This window comes from Parus major, chromosome 8, assembly GCF_001522545.3.
Source record: "Parus major isolate Abel chromosome 8, Parus_major1.1, whole genome shotgun sequence".
Taxonomy (NCBI): Eukaryota; Metazoa; Chordata; class Aves; order Passeriformes; family Paridae; genus Parus; species Parus major.
Window position 1 is genome coordinate 3,643,565 of NC_031777.1, and position 16,461 is coordinate 3,660,025.

Here is a 16,461-nt window from a genome sequence, read left to right on the forward strand (position 1 = left end):
AAAAATGCTTCAAATGATGCTTTAACCTTGTTCTGTCATTACCAGGCAGTAGAATCATTGCAGATAATGGCCCAAGCCCATCCTTCCCACACTTGGAAAAGGCTCATCTGTGGTGTATGGACTTGATATTTAGGAAGGCTGGTGCCCTGACTCATGGTGCCTGTTGGATTGAGCTGAGTTGTCTAAAGAAGTTACTGTCTCCAGCTGTCCCTCCTGATTCTCTGCAGGCTGTCTGGCAGTGTCAGGCTTGGGGTGGTGATTTGTCCTGTGAAATGGGACCTCTGGCAGTGTGGTCAGCTGGAGACAAACATCCTCAGCTGCTGCTGCCAAATCATGGAGGAAGCATGAACTGGAGCCTACAGATAGACTGCACTGTTTAAAAACCCCGTGTCTTGATGGAGATCTCTTTCAGATCTATTTGTTTCCCTGCCTCATCAGCTCTGTTAACTGTTGCTGTGCTCAGTTTTGAAGAAACAAAATCCTTGTTGGTGTAGTAACAAAAGGGTGGCTTGGAAAAAACCTTTTGAATGGCTTTATATCTGGAAGGCATTTCAATTCCTGCCACAACTTGAGTTCCTTCTTACTTAATGGTGTAATCCTGATAAGATGGTGCTATTGTTCAGGCCACCTTACAGGTTGTTGTGGAGCAGGGTTTCCTCTCTAAAACTTCAGCTTGGGTAGAGGCTGCTATGTTTTGTTCCACCTGAACATGAAGAACTTCTTTCCTGTGCAGTGATGGTGCACTGGGACAGAGTACCCAGAGAGGGTGTAGGGTCTCCCTCACTGAGATAGTCCAGAACCATCTGCCTGCAACCCTGTGCTCTGAGATGATCCTGCTGGAGGCAGGACTAGATGACCCACTGTGGTGGCTTCCAGCCTTATCCATTCAGTGATTCTGTACTGGAAACGTTTCTCAAGCTTGAAGGCAGATGAGAATGTTTGGATAGTTGTAACCTCTTCCACCTTAGTATTTGAAAGTGTTGACTCTGTCTTGTGGCTGCTGTCAGAGCTGTTCATAACCCCCAGTGTTTCAGCCCAGCTAGGTGAAACAATTCCTCCTTGTTTTCAAATATAGATATAGGTTACCCAAAATAGTGCAGCAGGCAGACTGATCGTTTGGCTTGAATTTTCAAGTGTCATAAGGAACACTCTGCATTTAACTGTTGGCATTTTTAGTTCATTTTTTCCTGCACTAGCTTACTTAAAATGGTGTTTGTGGGAAAACTGCATCTAATTCTCATTAGGTTGCATGGTAGTCGTTTGCAGCAGCTTTGGCTCATTGTACTTGTGTGGATCTGGCATAGAAACCCTGGGATTGTCGTCATCTTCTCTTCAACATGCAGAAGAGCATCGCCCAGCAGTAAAGTGGCTTTTTATCAATACGCTTTCTATTTGGTTGCTTGCAGAATTCAGCAGTTCCCTATAGGTTTTCTCATCATTAGTGCTAATTAAGCCAAGTTGCCCTGAATACATGTATGGAAAAAAACCTTATGCAGCAGAAGAGGTTGTCTCTAGCTGTAGTCTTACAGCCAAGACTGGGAAGCCATAGCAAGCCTGCTATGGCTTTCTGGGATATTTTGGGTTGTATTTAGAGGAGATTAGGTTTATGGTAACTTCTTTGCAAGGTAGGGAGGAGCATGGTTCTGAAAACTGAGCTATTGCAAGGAGCTCAATTAATCCCACAGCATAGTATATGCTCTTGTTGGGTTTGAAAAGAGAAGGACTCCGTTTTATCTAGAGATGACAAAGCATGAAAGTAGCTCTGTTGGGTTTGATTTCTGAGCTGTGAGATGGATCTAAGCCCACCAAATCTCCTCGATTCAAGTTCAATATTCTCCTTTAAACAAGCTCTTTATGGAACAGGAGTATTATGAAGTGGTCTCTGTTAGAACTGATGGCATTTCATTACACTTAAAAGGATTTTTATAAGCAAGAAATGGGCCTGGAACTAGGTCTAATGACATTACTTTGTTAATGTGGTACCTTTTTATGCCTTTCTTCAAACAGAGCAGAACAGCCCTCCAGGCTATCGTGCCTGTAAGAGAAATCCTGAAAGTATGACTGCAGCATGGCTGGTGCAGTGCTGCCTTTCCAAGGGAGCCTGGAGCTGAGGACTGTCCTTCCCTGTGCACTGCAGGCTTTGATGGGCTATAGCAACACCCTTCCCAGTCCCTTTCCCAGATGGTGGGGGAAAGTTAATTAACACACAGAGCTGACTTTCTAGTCTCCTTTTTTTGTGCTTCAAATAGGTTTGATTAGGGATAGTGAATTGTCATCGGGTGTTTGGGGCCTGGAGGAGGAGAGGTGATGGGAAGGGTACCCTGGGTGTATTCAGTAACTGCTGGTGCCACTTGAGCTGGGATATTCCAAACAGTTGCAAAGAAATAGTTTAAAATAACTTGTCGCTTGGTTTTTATTAGACATCCATTAGACTTGAATCTGATCTGCTGACAGCAGCCAAGATGACTTCTCCTAGATGAGAGAACAAATGTGAAAAATTTCTGGGTGATCTGGGGGTCGCATCTAACCCAAGGTAATATGATTCTTAGAGATGTGTTTGCTCTCTGATAGAATGACTTTGAGTGGTAATCTCATTTATACACTTAATTCATCTATCCAAATAACAGTTTAGAGAGAATTGAGGTTTAAGTGGTCCATTCTGACTAGGGATTGTGACAACCTGTCTGGGATCATGACATGCTTGCTCAGTTTATATTTTGGAAAATATTTGGTAGCCTGGAAGTTTGAATCAAGAAATATGTTCTGCAGTGGTGGTCTGTCCTTGTCCCTTGTCCCTGTGGCACAGATTAAGTACTCAGAAATAAAAGCACTAACCTAGGTGGTTCTCTGGAATAGGGAGTAACTAATGGAATTGCTGCTTTATTAAAGAGAAAAACCTCAGTATTTTTTATTATTTTTTTTTATTTCAGCCACTCACAGCTTTAGCAAAACAGGCTTTTGATACTGAAACTTCATATACTTTCTCCCGGTAGCTTTTGTTTTTCTGTGTGACAAAGTTTAGGCTTTGAGCTGGTAGAATACAAAATCTGAGTGCTTTACTGCAGTTTTCAATCCCTGAATATAGCTTTGTTTTTAAAAACCACCTATTAGTATGCCAGTGCATACTTAGTGACACTAATTACTTTGCTTAATTACTTAAAATATCAGTCTGTTGTAAAAAGTCTGTCAGGTGTGTGATATTAATACCAATTTCTGTATTGTTCCCAGGTGCTTAACAGTCTGCACTGGTGTCTATGGTGTTGGATTGTAACCTAAATTTCTAATCTTTGGCTTTGATGCCTCAAAATGAGCATTGGAAAGTGATAGCCAGGCTTGGGATTGTTAGAAGTGACCCCTTGGAGACCATGAAGGGGAAGCACAGAGTAAGAAAGACTTTGAGGAAATGTAAGTGAGGGACAAAAGCTGCTGTTGGCATCTCTCATTCTTCTCACCAATTAAGTCCCAACAATATATCCATGTTGTCATTAAATATGGGACTCCACAGCAAGATAGGAGTTGATGTTAGAGATACAGAAATAGAAACAGCATTAGGCTGGGGAGAAACAGAATAGAAAGGCTTTGGTATATCCAGAGAGGAAAATGTCTGTGTGTGTGTGTCTGTGTGTACATATATATATATATATATATATATATATATAGATAGATAGATAGATAGATAGATACAGTTCCATGAGAGGGACTGAATCATCTACTTTGTAGAAATGGCAACTCCTACAGTCACAGATCTTGGTAACAAGTCAGGGCTGAGGCATTTTTAATTACAGTAGCAATTGGAGACTGTATGGAAAGGGGAGAGGAGCAGTTGGCTGAAGACCTTTAACTGTAACTGGTGGTGCAGTTAAAGGCAAATGCAATTAAAGCCCCACCATCTCCTTTTTTCAGACAGTGGATACAGTACATACCTGTTAATATCTGGTGTGAACCAGTTGTACATGGATTATTGTTGTCAGGTTCACTCTACTACTGGTTGCTTCTGCAGGAGTTACTACCCGAAATGTGTGTGTGGTTCTTAAAAGTGTGTCTGCATGGGAGGAAACCCTCATCTGTCCCAAATCAAATCTTCTGGCAGGTGCCTCCTAGTTGTAGTGTGACTTGTTGAACACCAGTCTTGCTGTTGCCTTGTTTATAACCCTTATGGTGAGGCAGCTGCTCCATTCCTTTAATCAATTTAGTTGCCCATCTGTATGCATTCCCTAACTCCAGTGCATCCTCCGGGGATGTGGAGAACAACTGCACACACCAGCAGGATGCAAATGTAGTAAGGCTTTACACAATGGCAGAGATGCTAAATACTCCTTCTCTACTCTTTCCCTGCTGCTCTATCCTCAACACCAAAGCAGGCTTCCAGGCATGTTTCAGAAGCAATTTATTTCATAATTCTATTTGTTAGCTATGAGTGTTCTCCAAGGTCATAGGCTTTACCATTAAAATAAAGCAATTGATTTATAATCTCACAGATTGGGAATTAAGATAAACAGTGGAGAAACCAGAACCCTTGAGGATGTGCTTACTTTTTAGCAGCTCTTAGTGGTATTTCCATATGATGTTGATTTCAACTTCTTAGGAGAAAGACAACAGTGATTTGGGAATGAGAGATCTATCTCTCTTCTGTTTTCCCTAGAACAAAATCCTTTCAGTGTAATTTCATTAAGTAATTCTGTGGCATGTTCATAAAGCTCTTTCAAATACCCATCAGTTCATGTGTCCCCAAAAGATTCCTTATAGAAATTTGGTTAGTCTTTGTCAGTCAGAAATGTAGAGTTTAAAAACAGGCTAAAAAAAAAGGAGCAGTTGGTAACTGTTTTTAACAAGTACGTCTTTGAGGAGCAAGGACCATTGCTGGTCCAAAAGGTAATTTTACTGGGGGTTTTAATTATTTCCTATTCTTTTATTGCATGTTGTTATTGTGCTAATGAGGAATTTGACTTGGACTGGGTAAATGTATTACCTGCAAAGTAGAATGTTGTCTTTCTGAGCCTGCTCTGTTGAGTCTTTTGACAAGACAAAACAAAACTTAAATTGTCTGGTGAATTTTCATATAGATAAGCTTGTGTATAAGCAAGAGCTTACATTGACACAAAGACTTCAAGCAGCAAGTGACAGGAATACCCACGAGCCAGTTAAATGCAAATAAGGTTTGCAAAATACTGAGTGTATTTAAAAGACTTGTAAGAAAAAGCATAAAAATAATGGTTGCTGTGCAAGTAGGCTGTTTGTCCTAATGCTGATTAGTCCAGGCATGAACAGAGCTTTGCAAATATTAGGAACAGTTTTATATGGTATATAATCCACTTGATTAGATACTTAGACTGTTCCTATTTTTATTTGTAAATCACTGGCAAAAAGCTGACTGGCAGAAAGTGAGAACACTGTCTCTCCCAGGACTGAGCACAGGTGATGGGAGGCCAAGGTGCAGGTGTGTGTTGTCTGTGCTGGTAGTGGTTTATTTCTGCATTCTTTTTTTCCCTGCAGTGTCTTTGATGCTGTTTGAAGGTCACAGGTCTGACAATTCCATTGCTTAGGGCTTTTTATTTTTTTAATGATGTGTTAACTTTTATGGGCATATTGAAATACTCATTTGTTATGTCTACAGCATGTCTCTATTAAAAAAAAAAAATTGAATTAATTCTAGAGAAGCAAACCCAACCCAAATGAGAGAGGTTCTATTCTGTTCTAATAACTTGGCTTTTTACCAGACATTGTAATGCATTATTTTTCTTTCTTCAGCAGAAGGCTGAGGGTTTAAATTGAATCCAGGCAGATGAATCACTGCCATCAGTTTAGCTGTGCTTTACCTGAATCCACAGGGCAGTGAGCAGGAGCAGAGACGGCGGTTCAATTAAGATTGTGGTACAAGTAAATCCGTTGTATTGTTATAGAGGCTTTGATTATAAAATTCTTCCACAGAACAGGGTGAGCTGACAAAACAAGACAGGCCTGAATGGTGTTTTCATCCTGTGTGTATAAAAAGTGATTTAGATGAGTGTAGATTTGGGGAGTAGGGAGAGCAGCCTGGATGCTTAAGTGACTTCTTTCCCTTTCCCACTTTATTTAAGTAGATCCCTCATGCTTCTTTAATTCCCCAGCCATAAGCATGTTTCTCCCTGCATTTTGGAGGCTCACAGTTTTGCAGGCTGCACCTGATTAGCTTCTCTGGCAATCAGTTGTGAGTGGGGCCATCTCCTGCCACTGCCTGGGAGAACTCTGGGTGCCTGAGTTAAAGGGCCAAGTTTCAAGCTGCTTCACTGTATTTTGAAGTATTTTATGGGAACAGACTGCATATCAACAATCTTTTCGCTCCATAGTTTGAAAATAACTTGATGATATCTCCTATACAAGGACTTGAAAATTCTGTTGGTGTTTAAATTTATCTTCCCTTGGAAACATTGCACTGCCTTCAACTTCGCAGCTCTGTTGAGAAATGGAAAGTTCTTCCTGTTACAGCTATGGGGGCAGCCTGAAGAGCCCTTTCTCTTCTTGAAATTGGTTTAATGCTTTCTAATTGTAGAAAGGTACCCTAAATACTCCTGCTCTCAGGATTTTGAATGTGAAATTAGTGTAAATTCAGTTTTCCCTGGTGCCATTAAGAACTTCTCCCTGGTTCATAAACATTCTTGATTCTTAAGGGGGGGGTGGCGGGAATGTGATAGAGACAGCAGGGATTGAAATGAATTAGTGAGTGGAAGAAGTCCAAAAGAGACTTCTTTAAACAGCAGATTGATTGCTTAGTCAGAAGATGTGGGGACAGCTGGTTGATGATCACAGAAACCTTGTGACTGAGGGCAAATGCTGCCCACACACTCTTTCTGGGGAGGTGTCACATTGAAGCTGATGGCCTCAAAGGAAATAGGTATATGTGCACATGCCCTGCCAGTAGTGCCATTGGCTGCAGGAAAGCAGAAGCTCCTGGGAAGCAGGGTTACTTCCCCAGCTGCTGGATGTCTAGCAGATTTCTCTCAAGTCCTTCCAGGCTGTGAAGGCAGGAATGACATGAGCTGTTTGTAACCTGCTGCCTGCCGTTCTCTTAAATGTATTTCACGTACAACCTCAGGCTTTTCTCATTTGCAGCTAAACTTTGTTATAAGTTGACTGCTTTTACTTCCAGCTTCATTGATATTTATTACAAACTTGCCCTGTGGGTCAAGAAGAAGACGCCTCTGTTTGCACAAGCAACCCTAAGTGGAAGTCATAGTGTGCATTGTTTTTACAGTACTGATGATCTGATTTCAAACCCCTGCTGTTACCCAGGGAATTTAGGAGGGTTTTTTTCACAAATACTGCTTTGCTCTGCATTGGCACTTGGAGGTTCCTGAAGCTGTTGTACACAGGAGGAATCAATGGGCAGTCATGCCATGGAATGTTAAGCACGTTTCCAGGACAAGCTGTTGGCTTTGACCTTTGGGTACCATGCAATGTAGATGGTGTGGCTGAACTGAAAAACCTCCAGAGCATGTGAACAAATATCCTGGCTGTGAGAGGGGGATTGTGCTACCACAGAAATGGAGGTGTGTGTGTTGATGGGGAGTGGATTAGAGAACAGTGATTTAGAGAAAGAACTCTGCACCATTGGGGTGTGTGCCACACCTGACCAGGGTGTTCTGAACTGGGTATTTGCAAACTGCAAATTGTGAATTTTCCACTCTGCTGTACCAGGATGTTTAGGAGGTAAAATATCCTCCTGGTAAGTATGTGTGGGGTGTTTCATAGAGTTCTCAACCTGTGTTTTGTTTCTCAGTATTGAGTTCGACCGAGACTGTGACTACTTTGCCATCGCTGGAGTGACAAAGAAGATTAAAGTCTATGAGTATGGTACAGTCATTCAGGATGCAGTGGATATTCACTACCCTGAGAATGAAATGACCTGTAATTCCAAAATCAGGTAGGCATTGATTTGTATTTGAACTCAGAGTGCCTTTTCCACTTGATTGTTTATGTGTAGCAATTGTTCTGCTTTCTTTATGGGAATTGGAGGGGAAGGGAGGAATGCAGGAGCTAATGGAGATTGGGTGGCACAAGCACTGGTACTTGTGTATGCTGGGTTCATCCATGGTAGTAACAAAGCCCATGTATGAGCAGGAGAAAAGGCAATAGGGAAGTAAACTGCTGTTGTGTTCCTTGCAAATGCTGTTGGATACCCACTCAAAGCAGTGGATATATGCTCCAGGTAAAGTCACAGCTTGTCTCAAGGTAACCTCTGTACTCAGTTCTTTGTAACAGTTACTGATTGCTTCACGCTTTCTTCTCTTCATTGACCAGATCCTTTCCATTCTTCTGAGAGCTTGCTAGTTCTCAGGAAATATTCCTTGCTGGCACCTTCTACTTAGGAATTTTTGTCTCTCTGAAGTACTGTTCTGCTGGGCCTCATAATATAAAGCTCCTAAGAAAAGACCTTTCTTGATATTTTTTTATTTTTGCTGCTGTGCTATCATTACTGTCAGCCTTTTTTTTTTCTTTTAGATATATTAAACCAATAAAATATAGGCCACCATGTTAGAACTTCAGCTGAACTAATCCAGCTAAATAACTTAAAAATCCTAATTCAAAAATTCTGTTAAAGCTCAGAAGTAAATAATACAGGCAATCAAACATTCAGTATTATAATACAAGTCTCCAGCATTGCTGTTGAAATAATTTGTTTTTATTTGGTGCTCTACATTTTAAAAGCAGTAAAGCAGCCATGAAAGTGCAAGTAATAAATTTATGTAACAGTCCAGCTTCCATGAAAACAAAATGTTGTGCAACAAAATTAAGAATGTTTGCGAGCCTATTTTAGAGCATAAAAGTCACGCTTTGTTTTGTAGCTGACACATTTCTAAAGATAGATCAGTCATTCCTGTGTTGCTTGTGCTCATTATTCCCAGGAATTGCATAACACTGTTTTATGAAGGGAAAGATGTAAGTGCAGCTGACCCTGGGACTAGATTTTTCACAATGGGTAAAAGCAGCCTGAGAGTGATTTGTATTGATATGCTGTACTGATTATGGAGCTTGTGTTTGGCTGGGCTGGTGAAATGTTCTGCATTTTTACCTGAGTCATAGCTGAGTTTGCACCATTTGGCTGCACTTTTGTGGAAAGAAGAACAGAATAATAGGACAAGCAGTCAGAGTTAATACCTTTTGCCTTAATTAGAAGGGGAAAAGCAATGTGTTTTGGGTATTTCTTGGACACCTTGAAATAAATCCCAAACTTGCTGTTTCAGTTTTGACAGGGGTCCTACCTTGATGCTCCTGCCAGTGGTTAGGAAAGTTGTTAATTCTCCCTTCTCCCACTAGTGAGGAGAGTCACATTAGTGCCTTCAGTGGTCTCGTGTCAGCTTTGTGCTCCAGCCAAGATGCTGCTTGCTTTCAAGATTTTTCTCCTCCTCAAATTTCATGCATGTATATATTTTATGTATATATGCTAAATGCCCTGTCCTCTGACCCACTGCCTCAGTAGAGGAGGATCAGGTCCTCTCTCATTTTCTTGCCCTAGTTTCTCTCATTCCTTTGAAGAAATAAATGGTGGGGTTTATTTTCCCCCAGCCTCCTCCAATTATATCAGGCTTCCTTTGGCATGTAGGTGCTTTTGGTTTTGACAAATAAAGTTGGTCTGTCAGTCAAACACATCCTCGCTATATCCATTAGTTTTGCTGCCAGTCACCGGTGCCGGGGTTTGCTGGTGCAGCGTTGAGCAGCATAATAACTTGCTTTTCTGAAGTGGCATAGCTTGAGGGAGATGTTATAGATGAAGGCTGTAATTTCATTATGGAATATTGCCGTGTGCAGAAAATGTGCCCATATTGTAATAGCAAAATCTAAACAAGCGGAGCCTGCTCTTTGTAAAATGCCTCAGTTTAAAGCTGTTGGTCCTAATTCGGGTGAAAGTGCAGTTTCTTCAAGAGACTCTACCTGTGCATGCCTCTTCTGATATCAAAGACAAACATATTTCTGCTCTAGCAAATGGGTGGTATTTCTCTTCCCAGCAGAGATGCAGGGGTCTGTGTGCAGATGGGGTTCGGTGACATGTCTCTCCTGGTTAAATTGATCCTGCTTAACCTTGTTCAGAGCAATGATGCCAGAACATAAATCATTAGCAATGATGTTGGTGACTCAGCTTTCAGAGGAGCAGAGGCTGTGATGGGCTTTTATAAAAGCAGACAGGTGACAGCGTTTGTGAGGACTCGTGTCTGGCCAAGAGCAAGTCTGGCCCAGAGCAGCTGCGGGAAGGGAAGCCCGTGCCTGGGCCGGGGCTGGCTCCAACCCAGCCCTGCTCTGCCGTGTGCCAGCTGGGTGCCTGCTGAAAGCTTGAGCTTCATGCCAGCAGTAATTGATTGTAGGCTTTCCTGGAGCTGAGCCCTGGTACCAGCTGTAGCTGAGTCTCTTCCTCTTTTCCAACCCCCTTTTTTACACCCACCTGCTTCTTAAATACATTCTTTTTTCATCATCTGCTAAGCCTTCTTATCCCTATTTTTAAGAACGGGGAGGAAGTCGGTGTGTCGGGTTTCTGGTAAATGTGCATCGCGTCCCCTGGGAACAACAGTGGCATAAGCTTCCAGGAAAAACACAAGATGACACATAAATCCTCATAAAAATCCCATTTACAGATTCATAGCTTCAGTACAAGAAACAAATCCTGGCATTGTGTAGTAGCTATAAACAGCACCCTGTGAGCTAATTATGACTTGCTGTGTCCCTAGCTATGGCAGGCACTAATCTGCAGCTCCCCCCGTGTAGGAGATGGGAAAGGACGAAGAGGAATGGCTAGCAGCAAGCCACAGCTCTGTTCTGATTTATTCAAGAGGCAGATTTGTTGTTTTGCCATAGGTCACGGGGGGAGAAAATTAAAGAGATCTAGCATTCAGGTAAAAAATTGGCTTTAGACCTCGTTAATCTACAGCAGGTGATGTGTGAGTGTGGTTAGGTAAACATGCTTTTGAAATCCGTGTTTTGTATTCTGCACGCTCACCACCGTGTGTTTGCAGCATCTGTACTTCAGTGATAGATGTTACCACAAACCTCCACAATCAGCTGCATCTGTTTAGTCAATTGCAGTAAAAGCAAAGCATCAGTAGTCTTTCTTTTTTAGGAGGCTGCTAATATTTTACAGTTTTCATTTTTTGGTGTCAATAAATCAAATGTGTGATTGCTGTATCCTAATAGCACTTCAGGGGTGTATTGCTGTCAGCTTTGAAAATGGCAGATACTTCTCACTATTAAGTTTAAATTAAGAAAAAACTTGTCATATGGTCTTTTTCATTGTAGATTCTTTGTGATTTGGAGTGGTATGAGCTGGTTGTGTTGGATGCCTGTATTTCCAGAGCAGAGGATGTTTGACACTAAAAAGGTTATAAGGAAATATGCCTTCAACTTGCATTAATTCAAGTTTTTGGAATCACCGATTCACTTTGCAAGAAGATGAAAGTTTTTTCCAGAAGTATTTGTCTTTAACCATACTAGATGTTTTCTTTGAATTGATTAGGAAAAAAAGGGGTTTATTTTAAAACATTCGTCACAGTAATGTAATTCCATATATCACTGAAGTATTTATTTCATGTTGTTATTCATGTAGATGTTCTTAGCAGTAGTAGATCATGCTCTTAAAAACATTTCAGTCCTAAAACTATCAGCCATCATGGTGGCAGACTGGGTCTGAAGCACTTGGTGCTCAGAAGCAGATCAGACCACGGGCATTTGTGCCTTATTAAAAGCTTTAACTTTATTTAACTCTCACTGCCAGAGGGGTGGGTGACACTGGGTAGCATGAGCCTGGATTTTTGAGACATATCAGCCATAAAAATACTGTCTCATGAAAGAAAGATCAGCATAACTGACAACACTAACTGAGCTGGCCCACTTGTGTCTCTGAATAAAATGAAGGATACACATGAATCTTTACAGGGTCAGGATTTCTGTGTGGCTGGATCAGATGCTGAGGTTAGGAGGGTTTTTTGGAGGTTGGTGATTAGCTTTCAACTACAGTTTCTCCAGCTTAATCCCCTAGGAAGGAAAGCCATCAGAACTTCTGATAAGATAAATCTCTGGGGTGTAACTATCACTCTCTTTCTGGATTAAAGAACAAAGCAAAAACTGAAAAAAACCAAATACAGCTACTGTACTTAAAATAAAAGATGGCATCACACAACGCCTTTTAGTCCAGTGAATTATACATTCTGTCAGCCCTAGGTAGTTATTTTTATATCATATCTCAGAGCCTTCATACTTCAGTTTCTCCTGGATGTGGCTGCATACCATCTAAAAGTTGTCTGCAAAAGGTTATTTTTATGAACTTCTGGGGGTTTGATAGTTAATCTGTTTGAGGACTATGTAAGCTGCATTTTTGGTTCATTTCACCTTTGACTTTCCTTTGCCCTTCTCCAGCTTTGCTCCCTCACGCCTTTTTTGAGTTTGTTACTCAATTCATTACCCATGATAGCATCTCAAGGGAACCCAAAAAAAGTAGATGTCTTTAAAGCTTCATCAAAATTGCCTGTGTTGGGCATGGAAGAAAGATCTGTGCTTCCCTTAAGGGGGAACATGGCAGTGAGTTCTCAGCCCTGTGCAGGTCCCAGGAAAGCCATATAGAAGAGAAACATCCCAGATCCAGGACAGCCTTCTTCCAGGTGTGGATTGTCACAGGATACAATGCCAGAGGATACAACCAAAGGACTTTTTACAATCATTTTTTAGAGGTGCAGAGGGTGATAGGACAAGGGGGAATGGTTTTAAGCTGAAAGAGGGGAGATTTAGATTATGTGTTAGGAAGCTGTCTGCTCAGAGGATGGTACAACTCGGATTGGCAGAGAAGTCGTGGCTGCCCCATCCCTGGAAGAGTGCAAGGCCAGACTGGATGGGGCTTGGAGCAGCCTGGGATAGTGGAAGGGCAGGGCAGGGGGATGGAATGAGGGGATATTTAAGGTTTCTTCTACCCCAAACCATTCTATGATTTCTGTGAAAGGACAGCACTTGCTAAAAAACTGCCTGGAAAGGGAGCTCTCCTCTACCTGATCTAACCCTAAATTGCACTCTACGAAGTTTACTTTGGAGAATTTAAGTTAGAAAGAAGCTCAGGTATTGCAATGTTAAGGGCAAAGCTCTTGTTTCAGACTTTGTAAAGAGAGTTGGGTGTGGATGAGGGCAGAATTAAGGTAGAGAGCTGGAACAGAGTTGATTTTGTCTTATTATGATCCTTTAATCATATTACTTAAAAATGAAAGATTTATGGTGTGTGTGACTTAAAAGGTGTTAATTGAACCACTTAGTGGCTGCAAATCCCGAACCATTTTTCACCTGTCAGTTCCTGTTTTCCCCTCTAAGTCTATCTATAAATGCTTTCCAAATGAGTGTTAACCCCTTGTTAACACCATCAGGCTGCATTGGGATCTTTGCTGTGCCAGATCTAATGAACATGTTTTTGGGCACAGAAACTGTGTTTTTCTCCATCTGTACCATCAGTGAAGTATTTTAAATTTATCACATCTCAATAGAACTGTTAAACTCTTGTCCTTTACATCTTTCTACCAACTCAGTAATTCTTAATTTTCATTGTTGGGGGTGATTTCTTTTTTGACAAGATGTGGTTATGTGATTATCCTCTTCATAACTAATCTGGAACATTCATCCTTTAACCACCCAAAGTGTCACCAGTACATCAGCCTTCCTTTACCCTCTTCGCTTGCTGATGTTGTCTGATGTCCTCTCAAAGCCATCCAGATAGGAGACTGCCTTCTAAGATATGGCTCTGGGTTGTACTATCTCTGCTTGTACATGATGGCTTCCCTTACAGATTATTTCCTTTTTTCCTTAAGCTCCTTGAAGCCCTGACTTGAGAGGAGATAATCTGGTTGGGGGAACTGATAAAGGTCTCCTGTGGTGTGGTATCTACCTCCCTGCCATTGGCTGGAGACTGCTCCCAGCCCACAGCTCACTGTGGCGTAGCTCTAGGCCTCTGAACTGCTTTTGCTTCCATCCCAGACTGCTCCACCTGGAAACATGACTCCACATGTCAGATGTGGTTATCTCTGGGCTGCTAAAACCTTCACCTCATGGTCCTGGTGGGCACTGCCTGCCAACTCCATTTGGAACTCAGGGAACCACTTAAGCTTCTCAGAATAAGGCTTTTAGTAAATCATAGGTTGCAAGACCTGTTTTTCTGTGTGGGTACCTAATGGAAGTAGGACTGAAATAGCGATGGCTGCGTTTGTGGACAGCTCTCATGTCTACAAGGCTTAGGGATACTTAACATTTTCTCATTAATGACATATCATGGAAGAGGTGAAGCCAGGGAAGTCACTCTGTGAGCTGCATCATTGCAAACATCCTCTTAGCAGCTGGTGGTTAAAAATGGTGACTTATATTGGGTAAATAAAATTTTTAGTTTCTAAATGTAAATTTTTAAAACCAAGGAATGCTGTTAAGTTTCACCATAGTCAGGAGCAGAATGCCAATGCTGCTTACTGTTATTTAAGTAATGGAACAATAAATGTTTAACTACCATGAGAAAGGGAAAGGATTTTTCCTCGTCTGTGTGTAAATTATTAAGGAAAACAGGATGCAAGTGTATAGTGGAACCAAGAATTTAGCAAGGTATAATATTCCTGAATCAGTATCCACGTATCTACATCATATTTCAATGTGTAGCTGCACTGATCAAAGCAGTACAAAAAAGTTATAGAATTGTGGACTTCTGGTTTATATTGTTGGCTAAAACTTGGCCCCAAGGCTACTATGATCTAGTTATCTGTGTCAGAGCTGCTCGAGGACCTGCATGAATGGGATCTGTCAGTTCAGCTTCTGCTGCCTGCATCACAGTTGATACCAACTGGCATGCTTCTTTGCCAGATGGTCCAAAAATTGGTGAACTAGTATTACAAATTTTCTTACCTCTGTCAGATTTTTTTGGGAGTCAGAGTGGAGGCATAGTGCCAGAATGCTATGAGTGTGACTTGGCAGTGTTGCTGCTCTTGTTTTCTCTGCTGATCGTTAGAGTTTGCCAGTGGAATTATAATTTTGTTTTGCACAGCCCCTCAGTTCAGCTCAAAATAAAAACCTGTGTGATAATATTTTCTAGTTCTTGATCAGAAACATTTCCTAAAATACTCATAGCAAACAAACTGCTGTCTTCTCCTGGACAGGAAGGCTTTTTTAGCATTTACAGAAAGCTGGAAGTAGTTTCTCAGGAGTCAAACTTTCATGTACACATAGGTACATATATAGAACATTAGATGTGTGCTGCAGGAGAGGTTGATTTACTGTCCATGTATCTATGCATTTTACATATACAGCTACTCTTAGGTAAGTAATTATGGTATAATAATAATTTTTTATGGTAATAATAACAGTAGCATCTATTGCTAAGAGGTTAAGGAGTTGAACCTTGAGCTCTTGAGAATTTGTGTGGTATTCAAACAGAAAAAAAAAAATCATAGTGTTTGAGATGAATTAATTTTTAAAAAATTCTAGACCCTAGCACTTCATATCAAGGGGGAAATGTCTCTTCAGTCAATAAAGTTCTGCTTTTTGTTTGTGGAATAACGTTTGTTCTATTTCTGAAGGGGTTTGGGTTTTTTTCACTGGGGTGGTTTGCTCAAGATGCTGCGTGCTTTGCAAAGATACTCATTGCCTGATGTATTGTAGGGGTGATTTTTGTATTGTGCATTATGATTTCCTCTAAGACTGACCAGGACTTGCTCTTTTTAAGCTGTATCAGCTGGAGTAGTTACCACAAGAACCTGCTAGCCAGCAGTGACTATGAAGGCACCGTCATCCTTTGGGATGGATTCACAGGACAGAGATCCAAGGTGTACCAGGTAACAAACAACCAGTGAGCAACATTTCCTGTCATGTGCACTGTGCTGGGAGAGCAGAGCTGAGTCTGAGGTTCTGCTCCTAGTCCAGGAAAAGGCTTTTCCATTCCACAGGGTGAAATGGATGTTCCTCCCATTTGGTAAATGTGTCTCATCCACACAGCTTTATTGAGCTGTAGTCCTCCAAGGGAGGCAGCTCTGTCTTCCTGTCAAAGTTGAGGCAGTTGATGTTTTCTTGCTGCTGCTCTCGGGCAGGGAATCTGCACAGGGAGAAATCAGTTCCTGGAAGCTGTCACGCCTTTCTTTAGAAGCCTCTGTCTCTCCACACCTGTTCCACTTCAGTCTTTGTCAAAAGCCTTTTATAAAACTCTGCAGTGATTGCCAGCACAGGTGTTTGTGAAGCAGAAGTGTAAAATGCACACTTGAGTGGTGAGGCTGGAGAAGGGAGCACAAGGCAGAACAGGGAAGTTCCTTCCCCACGCAGCGCACTCAGCTCGACAGCCAGACCTGTGTCAGAGGTTTCTGGTGTTTTGTTTCTTTGTGAAACTCAAACGTTGTGTTTCTGTCTAATGGCTTCTGAGAAGCTCATGATCAGATCAAGGAGGCTGGAAGAGGGCTGTAGTGTTTGGGAAGAGGCTGGAAGTGCTGCAGGCTGCTG

At 41.6% G+C, this 16,461-nt stretch overlaps 1 protein-coding gene across 5 annotated transcripts in view; it reads left to right on the forward strand.

Annotated features, from left to right (window-relative positions):
• The window catches only part of COP1 (COP1 E3 ubiquitin ligase), a 124,054-nt gene that overhangs the window by 44,606 nt on the left and 62,987 nt on the right, over positions 1–16,461 (forward strand). For all 5 annotated transcript variants that reach the window (XM_033516271.1, XM_015635745.3, XM_033516272.1 and 2 more), the window contains exons 12-13: positions 7,757–7,900; positions 15,698–15,806. In XM_033516271.1, the coding sequence (XP_033372162.1) occupies positions 7,757–7,900; positions 15,698–15,806 (253 nt within the window). The remainder of the gene's footprint in view (positions 1–7,756; positions 7,901–15,697; positions 15,807–16,461) is intronic.